This window comes from Nomascus leucogenys, chromosome 10 (assembly GCF_006542625.1).
Source record: "Nomascus leucogenys isolate Asia chromosome 10, Asia_NLE_v1, whole genome shotgun sequence".
NCBI lineage: Eukaryota > Metazoa > Chordata > Mammalia > Primates > Hylobatidae > Nomascus > Nomascus leucogenys.
In genome coordinates this window covers 25,499,847-25,523,308 of record NC_044390.1, presented here as the reverse complement: position 1 = coordinate 25,523,308, position 23,462 = coordinate 25,499,847, and the positions used below count along the sequence as shown (strand labels likewise).

At 37.9% G+C, this 23,462-nt stretch overlaps 1 protein-coding gene across 2 annotated transcripts in view; it reads right to left on the bottom strand.

Annotated features, from left to right (window-relative positions):
- The window catches only part of PPP1R12A (protein phosphatase 1 regulatory subunit 12A), a 161,438-nt gene that overhangs the window by 70,253 nt on the left and 67,723 nt on the right, over nt 1-23,462 (bottom strand). For both annotated transcript variants that reach the window (XM_003259586.3, XM_012500121.2), the window contains exon 3: nt 1,611-1,729. In XM_003259586.3, coding sequence (XP_003259634.1) covers nt 1,611-1,729 — 119 coding nt within the window. The remainder of the gene's footprint in view (nt 1-1,610; nt 1,730-23,462) is intronic.

The window sequence follows — 23,462 nt, the reverse complement described above, 5'->3', positions numbered from 1 at the left end:
TAAATTTCTAGAAGAGGAGTTGCTGGATTTTTTTTTTTTTTAGACGGAGTCTCACTCTGTTGCCAAGGCTGGAGTGCAGTGGTGCAATCTCGGCTTACTGCGACCTCCGCCTCTCGGATTCCAGCAATTCTCCTGCCTCAGCCTCCTGAGTAGCTGGGTTACAGGTGCCCGACACCACGCCCGGCTAATTTTTGTATTTTTAGTAGAGACAGGGTTTCACCATGTTGGTCAGGCTGGTCTCAAACTCCTGACCTCGTGATCCACCCGCCTTGGCCTCCCAAAGTGCTGGGATTACAGGCATGAGCCACCGTGCCCAGCCTGGATCATATTTTATATATACACACGTATATACGGGCACACAGCCTTATTAAGATATAATTCACAGCATTTACATAGCATTTAAAGTGTAGAATTCAATGATTTTTTTAGTAAATGTGAGGAGTGGTGTAACCATCATCACAATCAACTTTAGAATACTCATCACTCTTGAGTAATGAAACTCTGTGCCCATTAGCAATCACTCTTATCTATAAATGAACACCTTCCAAATTTACATATCCATTTTGTAACTGCAGACTCGCATATTCAACAGTTTGGATATCTAACATGCAAAACAAATTTAACATGCCTGAAAAAGCCCTAATATTTCCCTATAAAACCTACTCTTCTTACAATCTTCACATCTCAAACAGGAACTTCATCTATACATTTGTTCAAACCAAAAACCTTAGAATCTTCTTTTTTTCACACCTTCTAGCTAATGAATGACTCAATAATCCTCTTGGCCAAACCTTCAAAATATATCCATAATCCAATCTCTTCTCATCACTTCATCTACTACCAGTCAAAAATAAATCACCTTATTTTGTCTGGATTATGGCAATTATTTCCTAACCCTTCTCCTACTTCTGTCCTTGTCTCCCTACAATCTATTTTCAACACAAGAGCCAGAGAGATCCTTTCTAAAAGTACATCAAATCATGTCAATCCTCTGCCTCAATCCCTCCATTGGCTTCCTATTTCACTCAGGTTAAAAGCCAAAGTCTTCCCAATGGCTCACAAGGCCTTATGTGATATGACCTCCTGCTACTTCTGTGACCTCATCTCCTTTCTGCCTCTTCCTCTGCTCTGCCTCTCGCTGCTTCTCTGCATATACAGGACACCCTCCCATTCCTGTATTCATTGCTCCCCTTGTCTGGAATGCTCTTTCCCCAGATCAACATGACTCATTCCCTCATTGTATTCACATCTCAGCTTAAATGACCCCCTATCAGTGAGCCTTCTTGACCACACTATTTAACTTTGCAATGTGCCACTTACCCTGTGCACTTTCTATCCCCTTTGCCTGCTTTATTTTGCTCCAAAACTTTTACTTCCACATAATTTTATGCCTGATCCTGCTGCTTCTAACATTTCTTTTAACTTTAAAAATACTTATAGAGTGGAGAATATTTTAGAAAACAGAATCATACTGTACTATTGTTTTGCAAGCTGAATTCATTTTTTTCATTAAATTATGATTGTCCTTCGATGTCAACAAATATTTTTGCTGGAAAAGTATCATATTCTTTCTAAAACATTTTTTCCATTTAGGTTGCTTTTTATTTTACCTTGCCGATTAACTTCATTTTGAAGTAGCTCTTCCATTGCCTCTTCCTCCGCAATATCTAAAGGTGTATCTCCTTCACTGTTGACAGCCCCTACATGTGCCCCTTGACCAATCAAAAACCTGTAAAACCAAAGGGAAAATAGTTAAGCAAAAGCTATTATCATCGAAATAAAACTAAATGCATAACCAATGAAGAAAGTTCCTATATAAAGCAGAAATAAAGGACAGTATACACATTATTTAAATTTTAAAAAACTATCAGGCCAGGCGCAGTGGCTCATGCCTGTAATCCCAGCACTTTGGAAGGCCAAGGCGGGCAGATCACGAGGTCAGATCAAGACCATCCTAACAAGGTGAAACCCTGTCTCTACTAAAAATACAAAAAATTAGCCAGGTGTGGTGGTGGGCGCCTGTAGTCCCAGCTACTCAGGAGGCTGAGGCAGGAGAATGGCGAGAACCCGGGAGGTGGAGCTTGCAGTGAGCTGAGATCAAGCCAAAAAAAAAAACAAAAAAACAAAAAACAAAACTATCTAGAGCATGTTTCTTTTTTAAATTTATATTTCCTAATTTTTCTATAATGTACACGTGTTGCTTTACCAATACAAAAATTTTAATTTTTAATAATTAGAAAGTATTTCATAAAAATGCTAATTTTTAATAATAATTAGAAAGTCTCATAGGATCCACCTCCACTGAGACTTCTCATTATCTCCATATGGACTGGTTTCCTTACTGGTCTCTGTGCTCCCAATCTCATCCCACAAGCAAGAGTTCTTAAGCTGGGGTTCATGGGTAAAATTCAGAAGGTTCATAAAAAATTCAATTGACACAGATACATTAAATTATTGCTTATCATTATTTTAAAATTAGAGTAGTTATTAAACCCACCACTAGGTCTTTTTATTTAATATTTTACTAAAGAAGCAGACAGATAATTATACTACAAATATATTTTTTAAATATTTTGATAAGTGCATTCCAATATAATTGGCTTCTGTGTACTCTGTATTTATTTTAAGCATCCAAAACACAATTCTAAGAAAGTATCTATAGGCTTCATCAAACCTGCCAAAGGTATTCAGATACAAAAAGGTTATTCATCTCTTTAATCATGTCAACAGCACATCTCCCAGAGTCATCTACTGAACGATGTAACTAACCATCTATTACCCAAGTCAATTTCTTTTTTCTCTCTTTTTGTTTTTTTTTGAGACAGTCTCACTTTGTCACCCAGGCTAGAGTGCAGTGGCGTGATCTCTGCTCACTGCAAGCTCCGCCTCCCGGGTTCATGCCATTCTCCTGCCTCAGCCTCCCGAGTAGCTGGGACTACAGGCACCCGCCACTGCGCCTGGCTCTTTTTTTTTTTTTTTTTTTTTTTTTTTTTTTTTTTGTATTCTTAGTAGAGATGAGGTTTCACCGTGGTCTCAATCTCCTGACCTCGTGATCCGCCTGCCTCGGCCTCCCAAAGTGCTGGGATTATAGGAGTGAGCCACCATGCCCGGCCTACCCAAGTCAATTTCTAACTTAAAAAATGTTTGGATGGCTCTACCATGCTAGGAGAAAAGATAACGTACAGCCCTCAGTGATCTGGCCTTGTCTTCTTTTTCAGCCTCCTTCTTCTTCTGGCATCACACTTTAGGCGCCAACAATTTAGAACTACTTGTAGTTCTAGATTAAACCATTTTCTTTGGGTATCCCTGGTTTTATTTTTCCATATATAAAGAATGGGTCTTTTTCTTTATGTTCCTAACCAATTTAGCTCCTTCATATTTAGACTACATAAAAATATTATAATTATAAAATATTTTTTTTTAAAAAGTACACATTCACAGAGGGAAAAAGGAACTCCTTTATTCCTCTCCTACTATTATGTTCCCTCCCCCCAGAGATAAAAACACTATCAACAGTAGGGCAAAAATCTTTCCAGTACCTCTGCCATAAATTTATATGTGTGTAAACATATATACACCATCACTTTTGGGGTTCTTTTTGTAAAGCACAAATTAATGAGATTATTCTAAATGAAGTATAATGTAACTCTTCCCTTCTAACACCTGAAAAATATTCCGTAGTATGTCTGGTTTATACCTTCATTTAATACTATTCTCTTAATAGATGTGCACTTAAATAGACAGTTGAAATTAACAATTTTTAAAAAATTTTCCCAACATCATGAAGATAAAATATGTTGTCATTGCTTTAATTTATATTTCCTGATTACACATGAGACTGAAAATATTTAGATATATTTACTGGCATTTGTATTTCTCCTTTTGTGAACTGCTTATGTACATTCTTTGCTGGTATTTCAAACGTATTCATTAATTCAACCAATATTTATGGAGTGTCTAGTATGCATCTGGCACTACGTTACATACCAGGAATACAAAGGTAAACAAAAAGAAACACAGAACTTCCCTTCAAAAAGTTTATAGTCTAGTAAGACAGTCAGATTAAATGTAAAGCTGTGGTAGGTCCTGAAACAGAATTAGGTGGTGTCTAGGATTAACAGGAAAAATGGACTTAGAGAAGTCAGAAAAGGATTCTCTGATGATTATGTAGGTGCTAACAGAAGAGAACAGAAGGGCAATGTGCTGTAGGTGAGAAAGAACAAAATAAAGTCCTGTGATAGGAAGTATGTATAGCTAGATGGAGGCCCAGTTCATTTTCCTTAGAATAAACGAAATAATTGATCAATCTCTATATCTTTTACACACACACACACACACCCCCTCTCTCTAACAGTGGTTACCTCTAAGAGATAGAGGAAGAGAGATTTGTATTGGTTGTTTTGTGCGTTAACCAAGTTTTCTGTCATAAGTTTGTTCTGGACATGTGTATCTCATCATAAAAATGGCTACTGTATCATTTTGTAGTTTCATGTTTTATATTTAAAAATATGTTGTAAAAGTTTTATCATCTTTATGAAAATTCTACAAACAGAAGTTAGACTTGAGGTAATTTTTTCTGTTTTCTTAGTTTTGAAAATGTATATAAAACTAAAAAAATATTTCCTCATATACTACAAATAAATAAATGAGTCTAAAGCAGAAAGGTAAGATATAGTGGAGTCTTGCTGTGCTATGCTCTGAGAGAGTATGTAATTATTCTCCTAGGCAAAATTCCAAACAATTAGGAATATTTACATAAAAATACATCTATTCTGCTTGGGTATCACAAATCATTCAAAGGACACAAAGATTGAGAATAAAAGGAGTATCTCAGACTAGCTGCAGCTTGAAGTACAGGAAGCAGAGTTTCAAGGAAATACCAGGTCAAAGCCAAATACAGACAATACAGAATTTATATAAACAGGAAGGATGTTAAGAGAAACTAACAGAGTAAAGTACCAAAACTGCTGGCAGGAAGCAGGGCCCAAAGCAATCCTTGAGCCAAAAGATTAGGTATGTGTGTATGTACGTATGTATGTATGTATTTATGCATGCAAACACACAATTCACAAACTTCTCCTGCACTCTAGAACTATTACTTGCAAATGTAAATGTTACAAAGGCACATTTGAAAAAATAATAATAAATAATAATAAACAAAATCTCACGGATTGATTAATCCTATGGTGGATTAATTCTTAGCTACCATAAATAGTCTCCAAAAGCAATTCAAAGGTTGGCTGGGTGAAAAAAGCAGAAACTTTTATGCTCTGCAGACTTCGGGTTCAGTTCCCACCTCTGCCTGTTGACACCTGTATGACATTCAAAGATATAGTTGAGTATAATACATTGTAGTTATATATTATTTAGTTATAAGTTATATATATATATAACTTAAACAACTAAAATCTAATTTATAAAATAACTTTACAGGGCAATGTGGTTTAAATGAGTTAAAAATAAAATTAAAGTACTATCTGTTGTCATATGCAAAATTATCACATTTAGAAAGCAATGTTTCACTCTGGTAGGCCAAGGTGGGCAGATCACCTGAGGTCAGAAGTTCGAGACCAGCCTGGCCAGCATAGCAAAACCCCAACTCTACCAAAAAAATACAAAAAAATTAGCTGGGTGTGGTGGTGCATGCCTGTAATCCCAGCTACTTGGAGGCTAAGACAGGAGAATCACTTGAACCCAGAAGGTAGAAGTTGTAGTGAGCTGAGATTGTGTGAGCTGAGATTGTGCCATTGCATTCCAGCCTGCGTGACACGGCTAGACTCCATTTAAAAGGGGGGGAAAAAAGAAAGAAAGCAATGTTTAAGATAATGTGAAACAAACTACAGGCTATCTGGAATATGAGAATTTCACTTTGAAAGACCCTGGAGATAATGAAAACAGACATCTAGATTTCCTTCAGAACAAAAGCTGGGGTATTAGAAGCTACTTGTGTGGCTGTTAATTAGGAAAAATATGCCATACTTATTCTAAGATTCCTTGGAAGAAAAAAAAAAAACAGATTTTTCACATAGGCGTTCCAAACTGAAAGTTAGAAGATTGGGCTACTTTTCAAATGCACAACCCTATTGAGTGCTTCAGGGTAAAGAAAATCAGGCCTATATTTTCTTAACAATAGTTAACAATTTCCTTAAGCAATTCAAAGATAGTCAACATAAGAGATGCCACCTAGTACAGGATGAAATTCTTTTTTATCTTTATTTTTGAAGAGACAGTCTCATTCTGTTGCCCAGGCTGGAGTGCAGTAGTGCAATCATAGTTCATTGTAACCTTGAACTCTTAGGCTCAAGCCATCCTAACTGCCTCAGCCTCCCTAGTTGCTAGGAATACAGGAACATACTACGACACCCAGCTAAATTAAAAAAAAAAAATTTTAGGGATGGGGTCTCCCTATGTTGCCCAGGCTGTTCCCAAACTCCTGGCATTATGCAATCCTCCTACCTTGGCCTCTCAAAGTGCTGGGATTACAGGTGTGAGCCACCGGGCCCAGCCATGAAATTCTTAACAGATTGTAGAAACGAACAACGGTAATCTGACAGATTTAATTGAGATTTGTAATACTCTAGAAACTCTGATTTGATAATTTTAGATAGATAAATGAGTAAGCTTCCAAATCAAGACATGATCCAAAAGGATTTTTACAAAATTATTTGTGTGCTAACTGGAAAATCTAACAAAAGGTGTAAAGTTAACAAAGCTATTGGTTGCAATGTGAATATGGCATATTAGATAAACGGTGAGATTCTGGGTTAACTGACTTTGGAAGACAAATTTTGATAGTCTCCACTATCTTCTGAGTTTTGTCAAAAACCAAACCACAGAAGCAAATATTTAAGAAAAGGAAACAGCTCATTTAAAAATTTTGATCTTTTAAGAAAAAATTTAAGAAAAACTTTGTCTTTAAATTAGAAGCTAATGAGAACTTAGTGAAGAGAGACAAAGAAAGCAATTATCAGCAAGAGCTAAATATATTTAGTGTCCAAATTTAATGTATATTTTCTTATTCAGTTGATATGGTTTGGCTCTATGTCCCCACCCAAATCTGATACTGAATTGCAATTCTCAGTGTTGCAGGTGGGACCTGGTGGGAGGTGATTGGATCATGAGGGTGGTTTCTAATGGTTTAGCACCATCCTCTTAGTGCTGTCTTTGTGCTGATAGAGTTCTCACGAGATACGGCTGTTTGAAGTGTGTAGCACCTCCCTCTTTGCTGTCTTTCTCTCTTCTTGCTGGCCATATGAAGATGTGCACACTTCCCCTTTGCCTTCTGCCATAATTCTAAGTTTCCTGAGGCTTCCCCTGCCATGCTTCCTGTACAGCCTGTGGAACTGTGAGTCAATTATATCTCTTTTCTTCATAAATTACCCAGTCTCAGGTAGTTCTTCATAGCAGTGTGAGACTGGATTAATACATTATTGTAGAAAAAGTAGTATCAAAAAGTTATTTTAACCAATATACAAAGTTTTAAAAATCAGAAGGTCAGCAAAATAGCATTGTAATAGTTATGCTTCTTGAAAATCTGAATAAATTACTCAAAGCCATCCTAGGAGAAATTATGAAAACTAAACTATCTAAACTATTCAAAGATTAAGCAGAACATTATACTATTCAGAAATAAATGCTATTTTCATTAGCAAGTCTCTGAGCAACAAAATGCAAAATAGTAAATAATCTTATGATTATTTCTCATTAGTAGAAATGCACTTTCCCATTTTCTTTTGAAAGTTCTATATCCCAATGAAAGATACTATGTAACATTATGAATACAAACAAAAGTTCTGACCTCAGACCTTTGAAAGTTTTCTTAAAAATAACAGTTCTTTTCTATCAGTACTTAACAAATGTGGTATGTGGTCTCCATGATTTCTGATGAGAAATCTGCTGTCATTCAAACTATTTATCCCCCCTCTGGTATAGTTTCTAATTTCTTTCAAGATTTTTTAATCTTCAATTTTCAAAAGTCTGCATATGGCATATCTTGGTGTGGACTGCTTTGGTTTACCCTGTTAGGAGTTTGCTAGGTTTCTTAAGCCTGCAGGTTTATGTCTTTTGCCAAATTTGGGAAAAGTTTTCAATGATCATTTCTTTTAATACTTTTCCAGCCATACCCTCTTTCTCCACTTCTTCCGAGAGATCTCATGGCATAGATGTTTGCTCTTTAGTTACAGTCCCTAAGGCTCTGTTCATTTTTAGCCTATTTTCTCTCTGCTGTTCAGATTTGGCAGTTTCTATTGTTCTATCAGTTTACTGATTCATTCTTCTATTTCCTCCATTCTGCTAGTGAGCCTATCATCCATTGAAGTTTTTAATTTAGTTACTGGATTTTTCAGCTCTAAAATTTCTATTTGGTTCTTCTATTTATTTCTTTGCTAAGACTTTCTATTTTTTCATTTGTTTCAGGCATGCTCATTCATAATTGCTTGTTGAGGCATTTTAAGATAGCTGGCTTTATAATCTTCGTCAGATAATTTTAATATCTGTTATCCTGGTGTTCACCTCTATGAATTGTCTTTTTTCACTCAATTTGAGATCTTCTGGGTTCCTAGTATGACAATTTTTTTTTTTTTTTTTTGAGACAGGGTCTCACTCTGTTGCCCAGGTTGGAGTGCAGTGGCATGATCACAGCTCACTACAGCCATGACCTCCCCAGCTCAAGTGATCCTCCCACCTAAGCCTTCCGAGTAGCTGGCATTACAGGCATGTGCCATCACGCCTGCCTAATTTTTTTTTTTTTTTTTTTTTGGTAGAGATGAGGTTTTGCCATGTTGCGCAGGCTGGTCTCAAACTCCTAGACTCAGGCGATCCACGCACCTTGGCCTCCCAAAGTGCTAGGATTATAGTTGTGAGCCACCACACTCAGCCAGACAATTTTTAATTAAAATCTGCACACTTTGGGTATTATAAGACTCTAGATCTTACTTAAATTTTCCGTGTTAGTTGGCTTTGTTTGATCTTGCTCCAGCAGATGAAGATAGGGAGGTGCCATCTCATTTCAGCAAGTTGGGGGTAGATGTTCAGGTTCCCCACTTGTCCTCCATTTACACTACAGATGGGGCAGCTTCTTGATTCCCCTGGGCTGGGTGGGAATCCTGACTCTCCACTCTGCCTCCACTGACATGTCTCTGGCTGAGAAGCTACTGCTCCCATGTAGCCTCTACTAATACCCCTGGGTGCTGGGGGTTGGGGTGCGTAGGTAGAGAAAGGCTTTTTTAGTGCTTAGAAGTGGTGGAAGTATTCATTCTCCAATAGGACTCCTCTGATGCCACTTAGCAGGGAAGGATAGAAGCTCCTCTTTACTCCCAAATAATCGTAGAAGTTTTGGCTTCCCACATGGTCTCCAGTAACACTACAAGTTGGGGAAAGGCTAGTTAACCATTCTATGGGAATTAAAGTCCCAACTCTGTACCTGGCCTAATCTGACACAATTCCAGTGGAGGAGGTGTTAGGGTGCCTCATAACAGCTTGGTGAGGATGGAAATCTAGGATCCCTACTTGGCCTTTGCAGGTATGAGTGTGACCAAGGTTTTTTTCCGTGGTGTTTGGTTGAAGTAGAATGGTTATTCTCAAAAAGTTTTCTGTCTTGCTAGGGTGTCCCTCTACTAGTATTTAAAAGATTGGGCTTTTGCTGGTGCTTTCTTTGTCTGTGGCCATCGCACTTCTGGGTTATCAGCTTCTTCAGCTCTAATTATGGAATACATAAGGCTAAAAGAAAAGGCAGGGAACTACTGCTGTGTCATTATTTGGGTCCTGAGATCCCAAGCTCCTCTGCCTTATTCTCTCCACCTTGCAGTGTCTTCTTGTGTTTTACATATAATATTCAGAGTTTTTAGTTGTACTCAGCATACAGTATAATTAATTTTACCAGTAACAAAGACCAGGCTAACACTTATGAGAGAAATTAATCTATTTGTAATATGTAGCACCCAGATTGTCATTTATAAAAGACAAATTCACAATTAGGGGAAGTATTTACATTTTCTTCATAAAGTAACTCTTAAACATAGGAAACGCTCAAGACAGAATCTTTCTCTCAGTTTTTCCCTAGAGAATTGATTCTAAACCTTTTCAATCATGTATTAACCTTGAAAACCACGTATTTATTAAAAACATTTACATGCCTTAGCATCTTACTTTATTACTGCAACTTCCAATTCTCAGAGGCAAAAGTACTACTTATTGTTTAACAATTCTAAGATGCACATTTCCTACACATTTTAATGTCACTGAAATCTTCTATAATCAATGAATCTTAAAATCAATGACTTTGTATAATTGATGTTGGCCAGGTGGCAGACATGACTGGGTTGTCACTATCATCCACATGTGACACCAGTCACAGCTATTTATATTGTTTTCACTTCAGTTGAGTTATGTGTGTTGTTGGAATCGTATTTGTTGACCTTAACTATTATACAAAATTTCTTCTGGATGTTGTCTGAAAACTTTATGTTGATACTTTATGGTAAGATCAATAAAGTGCCAAAATCAAAGCTTGCAGAATGCCTATCAGTGATGCAGAAGAAAATCCCAAGCAAGCAATGTTATATACTCTAAGCAGCACAGAGAATGACACTGTGTGTGTGTGGCTGGGGGAGGGGGCAGGGGAAACTTATGGGATAAAAATAAATACTGCATCATAATTTTATTTAATTTTTAAAATCGGTATTTATGATGTTACAACGATGGCACCTTAGATCTGCTGAAATCCAATATGTGCATTATAAATATATCCAAAATATTTCTGGCTTCCTACTGTACTTTTTCCATTGATAGCTCAAATTAGACCAATCTAAATTAATATTCTACTACACTGTCTCCCTCTTCTTCAGCTTCCCCTAATTCTGCTCTTTAGATCCCTTAATAAGTTTAATGGTATCATTTTCCCAATGACAAAGGCTAGAAAGAGAGGCAGAATAGTGTAGTGTCTAAAATGCACAATTGAAAAGTTAAGACTGTGTAGGTTCAAACCCTAGCTCTGACACATATTTTGTGTGATTTCTCTCTATGACTCAGTCTCTTCATCTATAATTTTATTTTATTTTATTTTATTTTATTTTATTTTATTTTATTTTAGAGATGGGGTCTCATTCTGTAGCTCAGGCTAAAGTGAACAGGTGCAATCATAGTTTACTGCAGCCCCAAACTCCTGGGCTCAAACGATCCTCCCACCTCAGCCTCCCAAGTAAGTAGGCCTACTGGCATGCACCCCCAGGCCCAGCTGATTTTTTTGTTGTTGTTGGTAGAGATGGGGTAGTTATGTTGCTGAAGCTGGTCTACAACTCTTGGCCTCAAGCAATCCTCCCACCTAGGCCTCTCAAGGTGTTGGGATTATAGGTGTTGGCCATTGTGCCCAGCCAAATAACAATTATTATTATTATTATTATTATTATTATTATTTTGAGATGGACTCTTGCTCTGTCGCCCAGGCTAGAGTGCAGTGGCACGATCTCTGCTCACTGTAAGCTCTGCCTCCCGGGTTCACGCCATTCTCCTGCTTCAGCTTCCCGAGTAGCTGGGACTACAGGCACCCACCACCACGCCCAGCTAATTTTTTGTATTTTTAGTAGAGACGGGGTTTCACCGTGTTAGCCAGGATGGCCTCGATCTCCTGACCTCTTGATCCACCAGCCTCGGCCTCCCAAAGTGCTGGGATTACATGTGTGAGCCACCGCGCCTGGCCCCCAAATAACAATTATTAATACAGGTCTATTATCTCTCGCCTAAACCCAAATTTCAAAATTGTTCATATTTTTTTTCACTCTAAGAGGTCTGAGAAAAACAAACAGAAAGAAAATTCCATGTCTTTGTTACTGTGAATAGTGCTGCGATGAACATATATGTGCATGTATCTTTATGGTACAAATTTATTTTCCTTTGGGTATATAACCAATAATGGGATTGCTGGGTCAAATGGTAATTGTTTTAAGGTTTTCAGAAATCACCAAATTGCTTTCCACAATGGCTGATCTAACTTACATTTCCACCAGCAGAAGAAAAGTAAAAGTTTTTCATATTTTAGAAAGATAATATTATGGATTATGTAACACTCCCACCAGGTCTGGGGCAGCACTCCATAACCAAACACAAAAATATTTCTGGGAAAAAAAAAAAAAAAAAAACGCATTTACAGTTAAGTGAGATAAAGACTACAAATAGCCTCCCATCAGTGCAGGTCATGATCTGTTGCCAAGTGTGCCTATAACAAACTTAAAATTTATGTTTTCATTTTTTGCAGTTTTGGAGGTTTATGCATAAGGACCTGTGGGTAGTAGTACATTTTTATGTGACTGTTAGGATGACTGAAATTATGTTATTTAAAGGACTTAGAACGGTAAAAAAAAAACAAAAAACAAAAAACAAAAAAAAACACACAGTAAGCACTTGGGGTAAATGTTAGCTATTTATCATCATTAGCACCACCTTTGATTTTTCTTCCTACCTTAGTACTTAGATCCAGTAAATCACACCAAGACTTATCAATTCTATTCTCCAAATTTCTTTCAGATCTGCTATACTTCCAATCTCACTGCCACTGCCCTAGTTTTCTTGCCCAACCTCTCTAATTTGTCAAGAATCTTCCAAAGAAAACAGTCTGAAAGGTCATCACTTCCCTAAAACTGCATCACCATCAAAGGACAAACTCAGCCTGGCATACAAATCCTTTACGTTGTAACCCCAGCTCACTTTCCCAGTCTTATCTGCTACCCTCTCCATATTCCACTAATGCCTTCTCTCCAAGAAATTATGGCTCCAATAAGGCCCTTTTGTTTAATGCAATCAGAACCAGTATTTGCTTGGTTAACCAAAAAGGCTGACTGAAATAGGTAATCATAAAATATAACAAATACGCATAAATAATGCATTTATTTAATCATACAAGACATAAATGCATATTTATTTATCCATCCTTTAGTGAAGACTAGTCTATGTCTTCATGACTATAAATCCATGCTGTCTTTCTTGCATAAATGATATCCGTGATGTGTTATCTAAGACTTCAAACTGTCTTTAGAGTGAACCAAAAACTTGAAGTCAAAAACAAAGCAATTTGAGTACACAATCCTTTTAGTTTTTTTTTTTCTTTCAGTCTTTGAGTTGTCTCACCCCCATCTAATTAAACAGCAACCATCCTTTTAGGGCATTGCTATTGAGTCTTTCCAAAGTATTCAACTTTGTTATCTTAGCAACAATATTCTGGTTTTGATAGGTAGAAAACACATACAAATAACTTTCGATAGGTCTGCAATTCAACGTTGGAAACAGAACTGTGAGCTTAGTAGAAGTGGCCTATTAGCTGCAATGTTTAGGTATATGGATATCAGTCAATAAGTTTTAACAAAGAAATGGTAAGTATAAATACAGTGGTAGCCAGTTAAAAGAACTTTATCGTATATTATTTCTCATTCGTGAATGACATGACTTTCCTCAGGCAGCTCAACTCGCAGAAGCAAAAATTATGCTCATCATTTAAAATAAACGAATGTTACCTCCTCCAGAATCTTTCTTTAATTGGCCTAGACAGAATTAAGCACTTCTTCCTCAGAGTTCCTTATATACTGGTCCATTTAGTCTACCAAGTACTGTATACGTGAAGTATACAAGTGACTTCATGTGTATCGATCTATAAGCCTGAAGATGAGAATCTATGTTGCAGTCATTTTCAAATCTCACAGTGCCCAATGCTACTATCAGTTATGATATAATGGAAAAAATATCATCAGAATTTAAGTCTCAAGAATGAGAGTTCAGTTCTGACTGTGAAATAGGAGTAACAGTGAACATTCCCATAAATTTCCATGAAAAACCGAGTTAAGAATGTATATGGGAACATCTATAGCTTTTAGCAAATGTATCTCATTATCATTATACAAGGATATAAATACCCCAAATAAAATTTTAATATTTTCCTAAGATCTTAATTTCTCCAAGACTTCTAATCAAAATACATGATATGCTTTGTACTAATAAAGTATTCTTGACAAGAAATATATAATAAAATTGAAATTCATGGATTTGCCAACTTTCCTATGGCCCACATAACAACATATGAATGAAAATATGACAAATTACTACTTCATTCTCCTCTGCTCCTCTTCTAGATAAGTTTGCCCTAAAACCAAGAGACAAAATGATAGTTTCCTTTGTTAAATAATCTGGGAAACCCAAGAGCTTACCTGTTTTTCACTGAAAAGTGGTAACCAAAAATTGTATTATAAACAATAACAACTAATTCAGCTAATATTTACTGAATAGAAATACTTGCCACATATTGTGTCAAGTGTCTTATACACATGATCTCATTTAATCTTCACAATCTTACGAATTAGGTACAAGTATTAATATTTCCATTTTATGGATGAAGAAATGGAGGCTTAGGGAAGCTGGTAATTCATTCAAAGTTGATGAGAATTACTTAACAGAATTAAGATTTAAACAGAGTTGCCTAACTCCTGAGCCTGAGCTCTTAACTCCTATACTATAATATTTCTTGCTGTGGGGAGGTAAGGTTTATTTTCTTAGATTTGGCAAGAATTTCTGAAATTCCTGAAATTTCTGTTTTCAAAGCACCGAAAATAACAGCATTATTGAATTCCAGACAGAGGAACCTGCAAATAGATGGAAAGGCCGTGAGGCAAGATGCCTAGTCTGTTTAAAGGCTCAACCAAGGGACAGTGTAGGTTTAGCACAAAGCCTAGAAAAGAGTGGAGGATGGAGTCAGAGAGGTGACAAGGCACCAAAGCATACTTCTGTAGGCCACCAGAACTCTGGCTTCTACCCTGAATGCAGCATAAACCCACTGATAGGCTTTCAATAAAACTGTCATGTTACCCAACACAAAATAATTTAAAACGATCATTATGGCTACAACGCAAAATAATTTAAAACGATCATTACGGCTACTGTGAAAAAAATAGATGTGGGAAAGATGACAGTTATGCCTACAAGGAGGCAACTGCAATAATTCCAGTGAAAAACAACAGTGGGAGGCCAAGGCGGGCAGATCACAAGGTCAGGAGACTGAGACCATCCTGGCTAACACAGTGGAATCCTGCCTCTACTAAAAATACAAAAAACATCAGCTGGGCATGATGGCACATGCCTGTAGTCCCAGCTACTTGGGAGGCAGAGGCAGGAGAATGGCATGAAACCGGCAGGTGGAGCCTGCGGTGAGCCAAGATCGCGCCACTGCACTCCAGCCTGGGCGACAGGGTGAGATTCTGTCTTAAAAAAAAAAGAAAAAGAAAAAAAGAAAAACAACAGTGCTCAGGATCAAAGAGAGATGGAGAAAGGTAATGAGAAATAGATATTGGATATATTTTAAAGCTGAGCCAACAGAAATCTTAGGATTCTGTTGGATTTTTATAAAATAAAGGCTATAATGCAGAAGAAAAGCCAAGCCATAAGTAAGTCGCCACACATATTTCAAAGTTATATCCTTAAATAGCTAATTATTTAATGATCAAGTGACAAAGCTAATGAATTTTTTTCCATACTGAAAATGTCACTGGGCCAGGCCTCATGGTTGATTCCTATAATCCCAACACTTAAGGAGGCCGAAGCAGAAGGATTACTTGAGGTCAGGAGTTTGAGACCACCCTGGAAAACACAGCGAGCCTCTGTCTCTACAAAAATAAAAAATAAAAATAAAAAAATTAGCTAGAAGCAGTGGTGCAAGTCTACAGTCCTAGCTACCCCTGCTGAGGCAGGAGGATTGCTTAAGCCCAGGAAGTCCAGGCTGCAGTATGTTATGATCACCCCACTGCACTCCAGCCTGGGCGGACGGAGCAAGACGCTGTCTCAAACAAACCAACAAAATTCTATGAGTATTTTATAATAAGATATGAAATCTCCAACAGCAATGTCTTTAAAATTACTTTAAACAAGAAGAAAAATGTGTTAAGTGCACCAATTAGTAGTCTACTCCATGAACTGTGAAGCCACATAATGCTAGGCTAATATAGGGCTAATTTCCCTCTTACATTGGAAAACTGAACACTAAAGCTATTCAAGATAAAAGTGTGCCTTAAGTATTTGTAGTGGAAGCCTAAAAAACAAATGTGGTGACAAAATTAAATAACAGAAAAGATTATATCCAAATAATTACACCAGAAACCAAAATGTTAATTAATCATTAGATTTTCTTATTCATATACAAAATATTTTACAGATAAACATAAAATTCCTATAACTTACAAGAATACAAAAAAAGGGACAACTCCAAGACTAAAATTACAGTCATTCAATTAACCAACATTCATTGGTCAATTAAGAGGGACACACCAAATAAATGATAAACTATAATGAATACTACACAGTGGAGTACTACAACTGAAAAGAACAATGACGAGTATCTCTATACTCCACTAGATAGTGATCTCCAGAATAGACTGTTAAGTGAAAAAAGCAAAGTGGAGAAATACGTGTGTGATATTCTATCATTTATTACAAAAGATGGGGGGGGTTAATACTTTAATAAAAATAATAATTTTATTAGCAAACTAGAAGATAGTTTTTTAAACTTTTTTTATAGGGTATGGGATGAAATAGGGTGGTAGAGCAGGTATTGCCATTGGAACTAGTATTTTACATAAATTATAAAACAAAATTAAAATTTTTAAAAGTAAACTCAAGTGAATTCAACACATAGTAACCTGATGGTATATCCCAAGTTGAATATATTAAGGACAAAAAGATATGCCAACAAAACAAAACCCTCAAAAACAAAACTTTGAATGATTTCAGTAATCATACTGGTGGTGGTGGTGGTGGCATTATTATACTCAGTGTAATGTATGTGTAATACATGATGAGGCAAATTAGTAATTATGCGTTACTTTAATCCTGTGCTTCCCAGCAATGTATGAGAGGAAAAACAGTGACACAGGTTAGAAGTTAAAGAAAAAAACACTTTGGTGCTGATTTCGACCTGGAAACAATGATCAACCCAATAGCAATGAGCACTCTCAGTAGCCATCCTAAGGAACAGGGTTTCTTGGAGAAATGAGGACTCCAGGCCTTGGGCAGGAATATAAAAGATTAGTCTGGAAAATCTTGCAATACCAGAGAGTAAGGGAACTTTTAAAGACCACTTTATTTGGTCATGTCCCAAGGTCTTAGGAAGCCAACTTCAAGAGCCTCTCAATGATCAAAGATGGTTCAATTTGCCAACTGATAAGGATAATAGCTACAATGGACTGAAACACATCAATATGTTCAAATGGGAGTCACTTCCAAGATGTCCAAATAGGAATAGTTCCAGTCTGCAGCTCCCAGCAAGATCGACGCAGAAGACGGGTGATTTCTGCATTTCCAACTGAGGTACCTGCTTCATCTCGCTGGGACTGGTTGGACAGTGGGTGCAGCCCACAGACAGCGAGCTGAAGCAGGGCGGGGTGTCTCCTCACCCAGGAAGCGCAAGGGGTCGTGGGATTTCCCTTTCCTAGCCAAGGGAAGCCGTGAGTGACCGTACCTGGAGGAGCAGTATACTCCTGCCCAAATACTGCACTTTTCCCATGGTTTTTGCAACCAGCAGACCAAAAGATCCCCCCACCGTGCTTGGCTCGGCAGGTCTCATGCCCTTGCCCGCTGCTAGCACAGCAGTCTGAGATCAATCTGCAATGCGGGAGCTTGGCGGGGGGAATGGGCATCTGCCATTGCTGAGGCTTGAGTAGGTGGTTCTAGGCTCACAGTGTAAACAAAGCGGCAGGGAAGCTAGAACTGGGCAGAGCTCAGCAAGGCCTACTGACTCTCTAGAATCCACTCTGGGGGCAGGGCATATTGGAACAAAAGGCAGCAGACAGCTTCTCCAGACTTAAACGTCCCTGCCTAACAGTTCTGAAGAGAGCAGTGGTTCTCCCAGCACAGCATTCAATCTCCGATAATGGACAGACTGCCTCCTCAACAGGGTCCCTGACCCCTGTGTAGCCTGGCTGGGAGACACCTCCCAGGAGAAGTCAACAGACACCTCATACAGGGGGGTGCCCTTCTGGGACAAAGCTTCCAGAGGAAGGATCAGGCAGCAATATTTGCTGTTCTGCAGCCTCCACTGGTGATGCCCAGGCAAACAGGGTCTGGAGTGGACCTCCAGCAAACTCCAACAGGCCTGCATCTGAGGGGCCTGTTAGAAGGAAAACTAACAAACAAAAAGGAATAGCATCAACATCAACAAAAAGGACATCCACACCAAAACCCCATCTATAGGTCACCAACGTTAAAGACCAAAGGTAGATAAAACCACAAAGATGGGGGAAAACCAGAGCAGAAAGGCTGAAAATTCCAAAGACCAGAGCACCTCTATTCCTCCAAAGGAACACAACTCACCAGCAAGGGAACAAAACTGGGCAGAGAATGAGTTCGACAAGTTGACGGAAGTCGGCTTCAGAAGCTCGGTAATAACAAACTTCTCCGAGCTAAAAGAGCATGTTCTAACCCATAGCAAGAAAGCTAAAAACCTTGAAGAAAGGTTAGACAAATGACTAGCTAGAATAACCAGTGTAAAGAAGAGCTAAATAACCTGATGGAGCTGAAAACCACAATACGAGAACTTCGTGAAGCATGCACAAGCTTTAATAGCCAATTCGATCAAGCAGAAGAAAGGATATCAGTGATGGAAGATCAAATTAATGAAATAAAGGAAGAAGAGAAGTTTAGAGAAAAACCACTAAAAAGAAACGAATAAAGCCTCCAAGAAATACGGGACTATGTGAAAAAACAAAATCAACGTTTGATTGGTATACCTGAAAGTGACAGGGAGAATGCAACCAAGCTGGAAAACACTCTTCAGGATATTATCCAGGAGAACTTCCCCAATCTAGCAAGGCAGGCCAACATTCAAATTCAGGAAATACAGAAAACACCACAAAGATACTCCTCGAGAAGAGCAACCCCAAGACACACAATTGTCAGATTCACCAAGGTTGAAGTGAAGGAAAAAATGTTAAGGGCAGCCAGAGAGAAAGGCTGGATTACCCACAAAGGGAGGCCCATCAGACTAACAGCAGATCTCTTGGCAGAAACCCTACAAGCCAGAAGAGAGTGGGGGCCAATATTCAACATTCTTAAAGAAAAGAATTTTCAACCCAGAATTTCATATCCAGCCAAACTAAGTTTCATAAGTGAAGGAGAAACAAAATCCTTTACAGACAAGCAAATGCTGAGAGATTTTGTTACCACCAGGCCTGCCTTACAAGAGCTCCTGAAGGAAGCACCAAACATGGAAAGGAACAACTGGTAGCAGCCACTGCAAAAACATGCCAAACCGTAAAGACCATCAACACTATGAAGAAACTGCATCAATTAATGGGCAAAATAACCAGCTGGCATCATGACAGGATTGAATTCACACCTAACAATATTAACCTTAAATGTAAATGGGCTAAATGCCCCAATTAAAGGACACAGACTGGCAAATTGGATAAAGACTCAAGACCTATCAGTGTGCTGTATTCAGGAGACCCATCTCACATGCAAAGACACACATAGGCTCAAAATAGAGGGATGGAGGAAGATCTACCAAGCAAATTGAAAGCCAAAAAAAAAAAGAGCAGGGGTTGCAATCCTGGTCTCTGATAAAACAGACTTTAAACCAACAAAGATCAAAAGAGACAAAGAAGGTGACTACATAATGGTAAAGGGATCAATTCAACAAGAAGAGCTAACTATCTTAAATATATATGCACCCAATACTGGAGCACCCAGATACATAAAGCAAGTTCTTAGAGACCAACAAAGAGACTTAGACTTCCACATAATAATGGTGGGAGACTTTAACACTCCACTGTCAATATTAAATGGATCAACGAGACAGAAAATTAACAAGGATATCCAGGACTTGAACTCAGCTCTGGACCAAGAAGACCTAATAGACATCTACAGAACTCTCCACCCCAAATCAACAGAATATACATTCTTCTCAGCACCACACGGCCCTTATTCTAAAACTGACCACATAACTGGAAGTAAAACACTTCTCAGCAAATGTAAAAGAACAGAAATCACAACAAACTGTCTCTCTGATCACAGTGCAATCAAATTAGAACTCAGGATTAAGAAACTCACTCAAAACCACACAACTACACGGAAACTGAACAACCTGCTCCTGAGTAACTACTGGGTAAATAACGAAATGAAGGCAGAAATAAAGATGTTCTTTGAAACCAATGAGAACAAAGACACAACGTACCAGAATCTCTAGGACACATTTAAAGCAGTGTATAGAGGGAAATTTATAGCACTAAATGCCCACAAGAGAAAGCAGGGGTGATCTAAAACTGACACCCTAACATCACAATTAAAAGAACTAGAGAAACAAGAGCAAACAAATTCAAAAGCTAGCAGAAGACAAGAAATAACTAAGACCAGAGCAGAACTGAAGAAGACAGAGACAGAAAAAAAACCCTTCAAAAAAATCAATGGCTTTTCGAAAAGATCAACAAAATAGACAGCTAGCAAGACTAATAAAGAGAGAAGACTCCAATAGACACAATAAAAAATGATGAAGTGGTCATCACCACCAATCCCATAGAAATACAAACTACCATCAGAGAATACTATAAACACTTGTATGCAAATAAACTAGAAAATCTAGAAGAAATAGATAAATTCCTCGACACATACACCCTCCCAAGATTAAACTTGGAAGAAGTTCAATCTCTGAACAGGACAATCACAGGTTCTGAAATTGAGGCAATAATAGCCTACCAACCAAAAAAAGTCCAGGAACAGATGGATTCACAGCCGAATTCTACCACAGGTACAAAGAGGAGCTGGTACCATTCCTTCTGAAACTATTCTGATCAACACAAAAAGAGGCAATCCTCCCTAACTCATTTTATGAGGCCAGCATCATCCTGATACCAAAGCCTGGCAGAGACACAACAAAAAAAGAATTTCAGGCCAACATTCCTGATGAACATCGATGTGAAAATCCTCAATAAAATCCTGGCAAACCGAATCCAGCAGCACATCAAAAAGCTTATCCAACACGATCAAGTCGGCTTCAGCCCTGGGACGCAAGGCTGGTTCAACATACGCAAATCAATAAACACAATCCATCACATAAACAGAACCAACGACAAAAACCACATGATTATCTCAATAGATGCAGAAAAGGCCTTCGATAAAATTCAACAGCCTTTCATGCCAAAAACTCTCAATAAACTAGGTATCGATGGGATGTATCTCAAAATAATAAAAGCTATTTATGACAAATCCACAGCCAATATCATATTGAATGGGCAAAAACTGGAAGCATTCCATTTGAAAACCGGCACAAGACAAGGATCCCCTCTCTCATCACTCCTTTTCAACAAAGTATTGGAAGTTCTGGCCAGGGCAATCAGGCAAGAGAAAGCAATAAAACGTATTCAAATAGGAAGAGAGGAAGTCAAATTGTCACTGTTTACAGATAATAAGATTGTATATTTACAAAACCCCATCGTCTCAGCCCAGAATCTCCTTAACCTGATAAGCAACTTCAGCAAATTCTCAGGATACAAAATCAATGTACAAAAATCACAAGCATCCCTATACACCAAAACAGACAAACAGGAGCCAGATCATGAGTGAACTCCCATTCACAGTTGCTACTAAGAGAATAAAATATCTAGGAATACAACTTATAAGGGATGTGAAGGACCTCTTCAAGGAGAACTACAAACCACTGCTCAAGGAAATAAGAGAGGACACAAACAAATGGAAAAACATTCCATGCTCATGGACAGAAAGAATCAATATCGTGAAAATGGCCTTACTACCCAAAGTAATTTATAGATTCAATGCTATCCCCATCAAGCTACCACTGACTTTCTTCACAGAATTGGAAAAAATTACTTTAAACTTCATATGGAACCAAAAAAGAGCCAGCATAGCCAAGACAATCCTGGGCAAGAAGAACAAAGCTGGAAGCATCACACTACCTGACTTCAAACTTTACTAGAAGGCTACAGTAACCAAAACAGCATGGTACTGGTACCAAAACAGATATACAGACCAGTGGAACAGAACAGAGGCCTCAGAAATAACACCACACATCTGTCAACATCTGATCTTTGACAAACCTGACACACACAAGCAATGGGGAAAAAGATTCCCTATTTAATAAATGGTGTTGGGAAAACTGGCTAGCCTTATGCAGAAAACTGAAACTAGACCCCTTCTTTACAACTTATACAAAAATCAACTCAAGATGGATCAAAGACTTAAATGTAAGACCTAAAACCATTAAAATTCTAGAAGAAAACCTGGGTAATACCATTCAGGACATAGGCATGGGCAAAGACTCCATGACTAAAACACCAAAAGCAATGGCAACAAAGGCCAAAATTGACAAATGGGATCTAATTAAACTAAAGATATTCTGCACAGCAAAAGAAACTATCATCAGAGTAAACAGACAACCTACAGAATGGGAGAAAATTTTTGCAATCTATCCATCTGACAAAGGGCTAATACCCAGAATCTACAAAGAACTTAAACAAATTTAAACAAAAAAGTAAACAACCCCATCAAAAAATGGGCAAAGGATATGAACAGACACTTCTCAAAAGAAGACATTTATGCAGCCAACAGACCTATGAAAAAATGCTCATCATCACTGGTCATTAGAGAAATGCAAATCAAAACCATAATGAGACACCATCTCACGCCAGTTAGAATGGCGATCACTAAAAAGTTAGGAAACAACAGATGCTGGAGAGGTTGTGGAAAAATAGGAATGCTTTTACACTGTTGGTGGGAGTGTAAATTAGTTCAACCACTATGGAAGACAGTGTGGCGATTCCTCAAGGATCTAGAACCAGAAATATCATTAGACCCAGCAATCTCATTACTGGGTAGATACCCAAAGGATTATAAATCATCCTGCAATAAAGACACAGGTACACATGTTTATTGCAGCACTATTCACAATAGAAAAGACTTGCAACCAACCAAAATGCCCATCAATGATAGACTGGATTAAGAAAATGTGGCACATATACACCATGGAATATTGTGCAGCCATAAAAAAGGATGAGTTCACGTCCTTTCAGGGACATGGATGAAGCTGGAAACCATCATTCTCAGCAAACTATCGCAAGATGAAAAAACCAAACACCGCATGTTCTCACTCATAAGTGGGAGTTGAACAATAAGAACACATGGACACAGGGATGGGAACATCACACACCAGGGCCTGTGGGGGGTGGGGTGTCAGGGGAAGGGTAACATTAGGAGAAATACCTAATGTAGGTGACTGGTTGATGGGTGCGGCACACCATCATGGCATCTGTATTCCTATGTAACAAAACTGTATGTTCTGCACATGTAACCCAGAACTTAAAGTATAATACAAATAAAATAAAATAGAAAATATGTTCAAATGCATGAGCTCCTAGTATTATTTAAACTAGAAAAAAAAATTAGTCCTTACTGAAGGTAGATAGCAAGGAAATTCATTATTTAAAAAG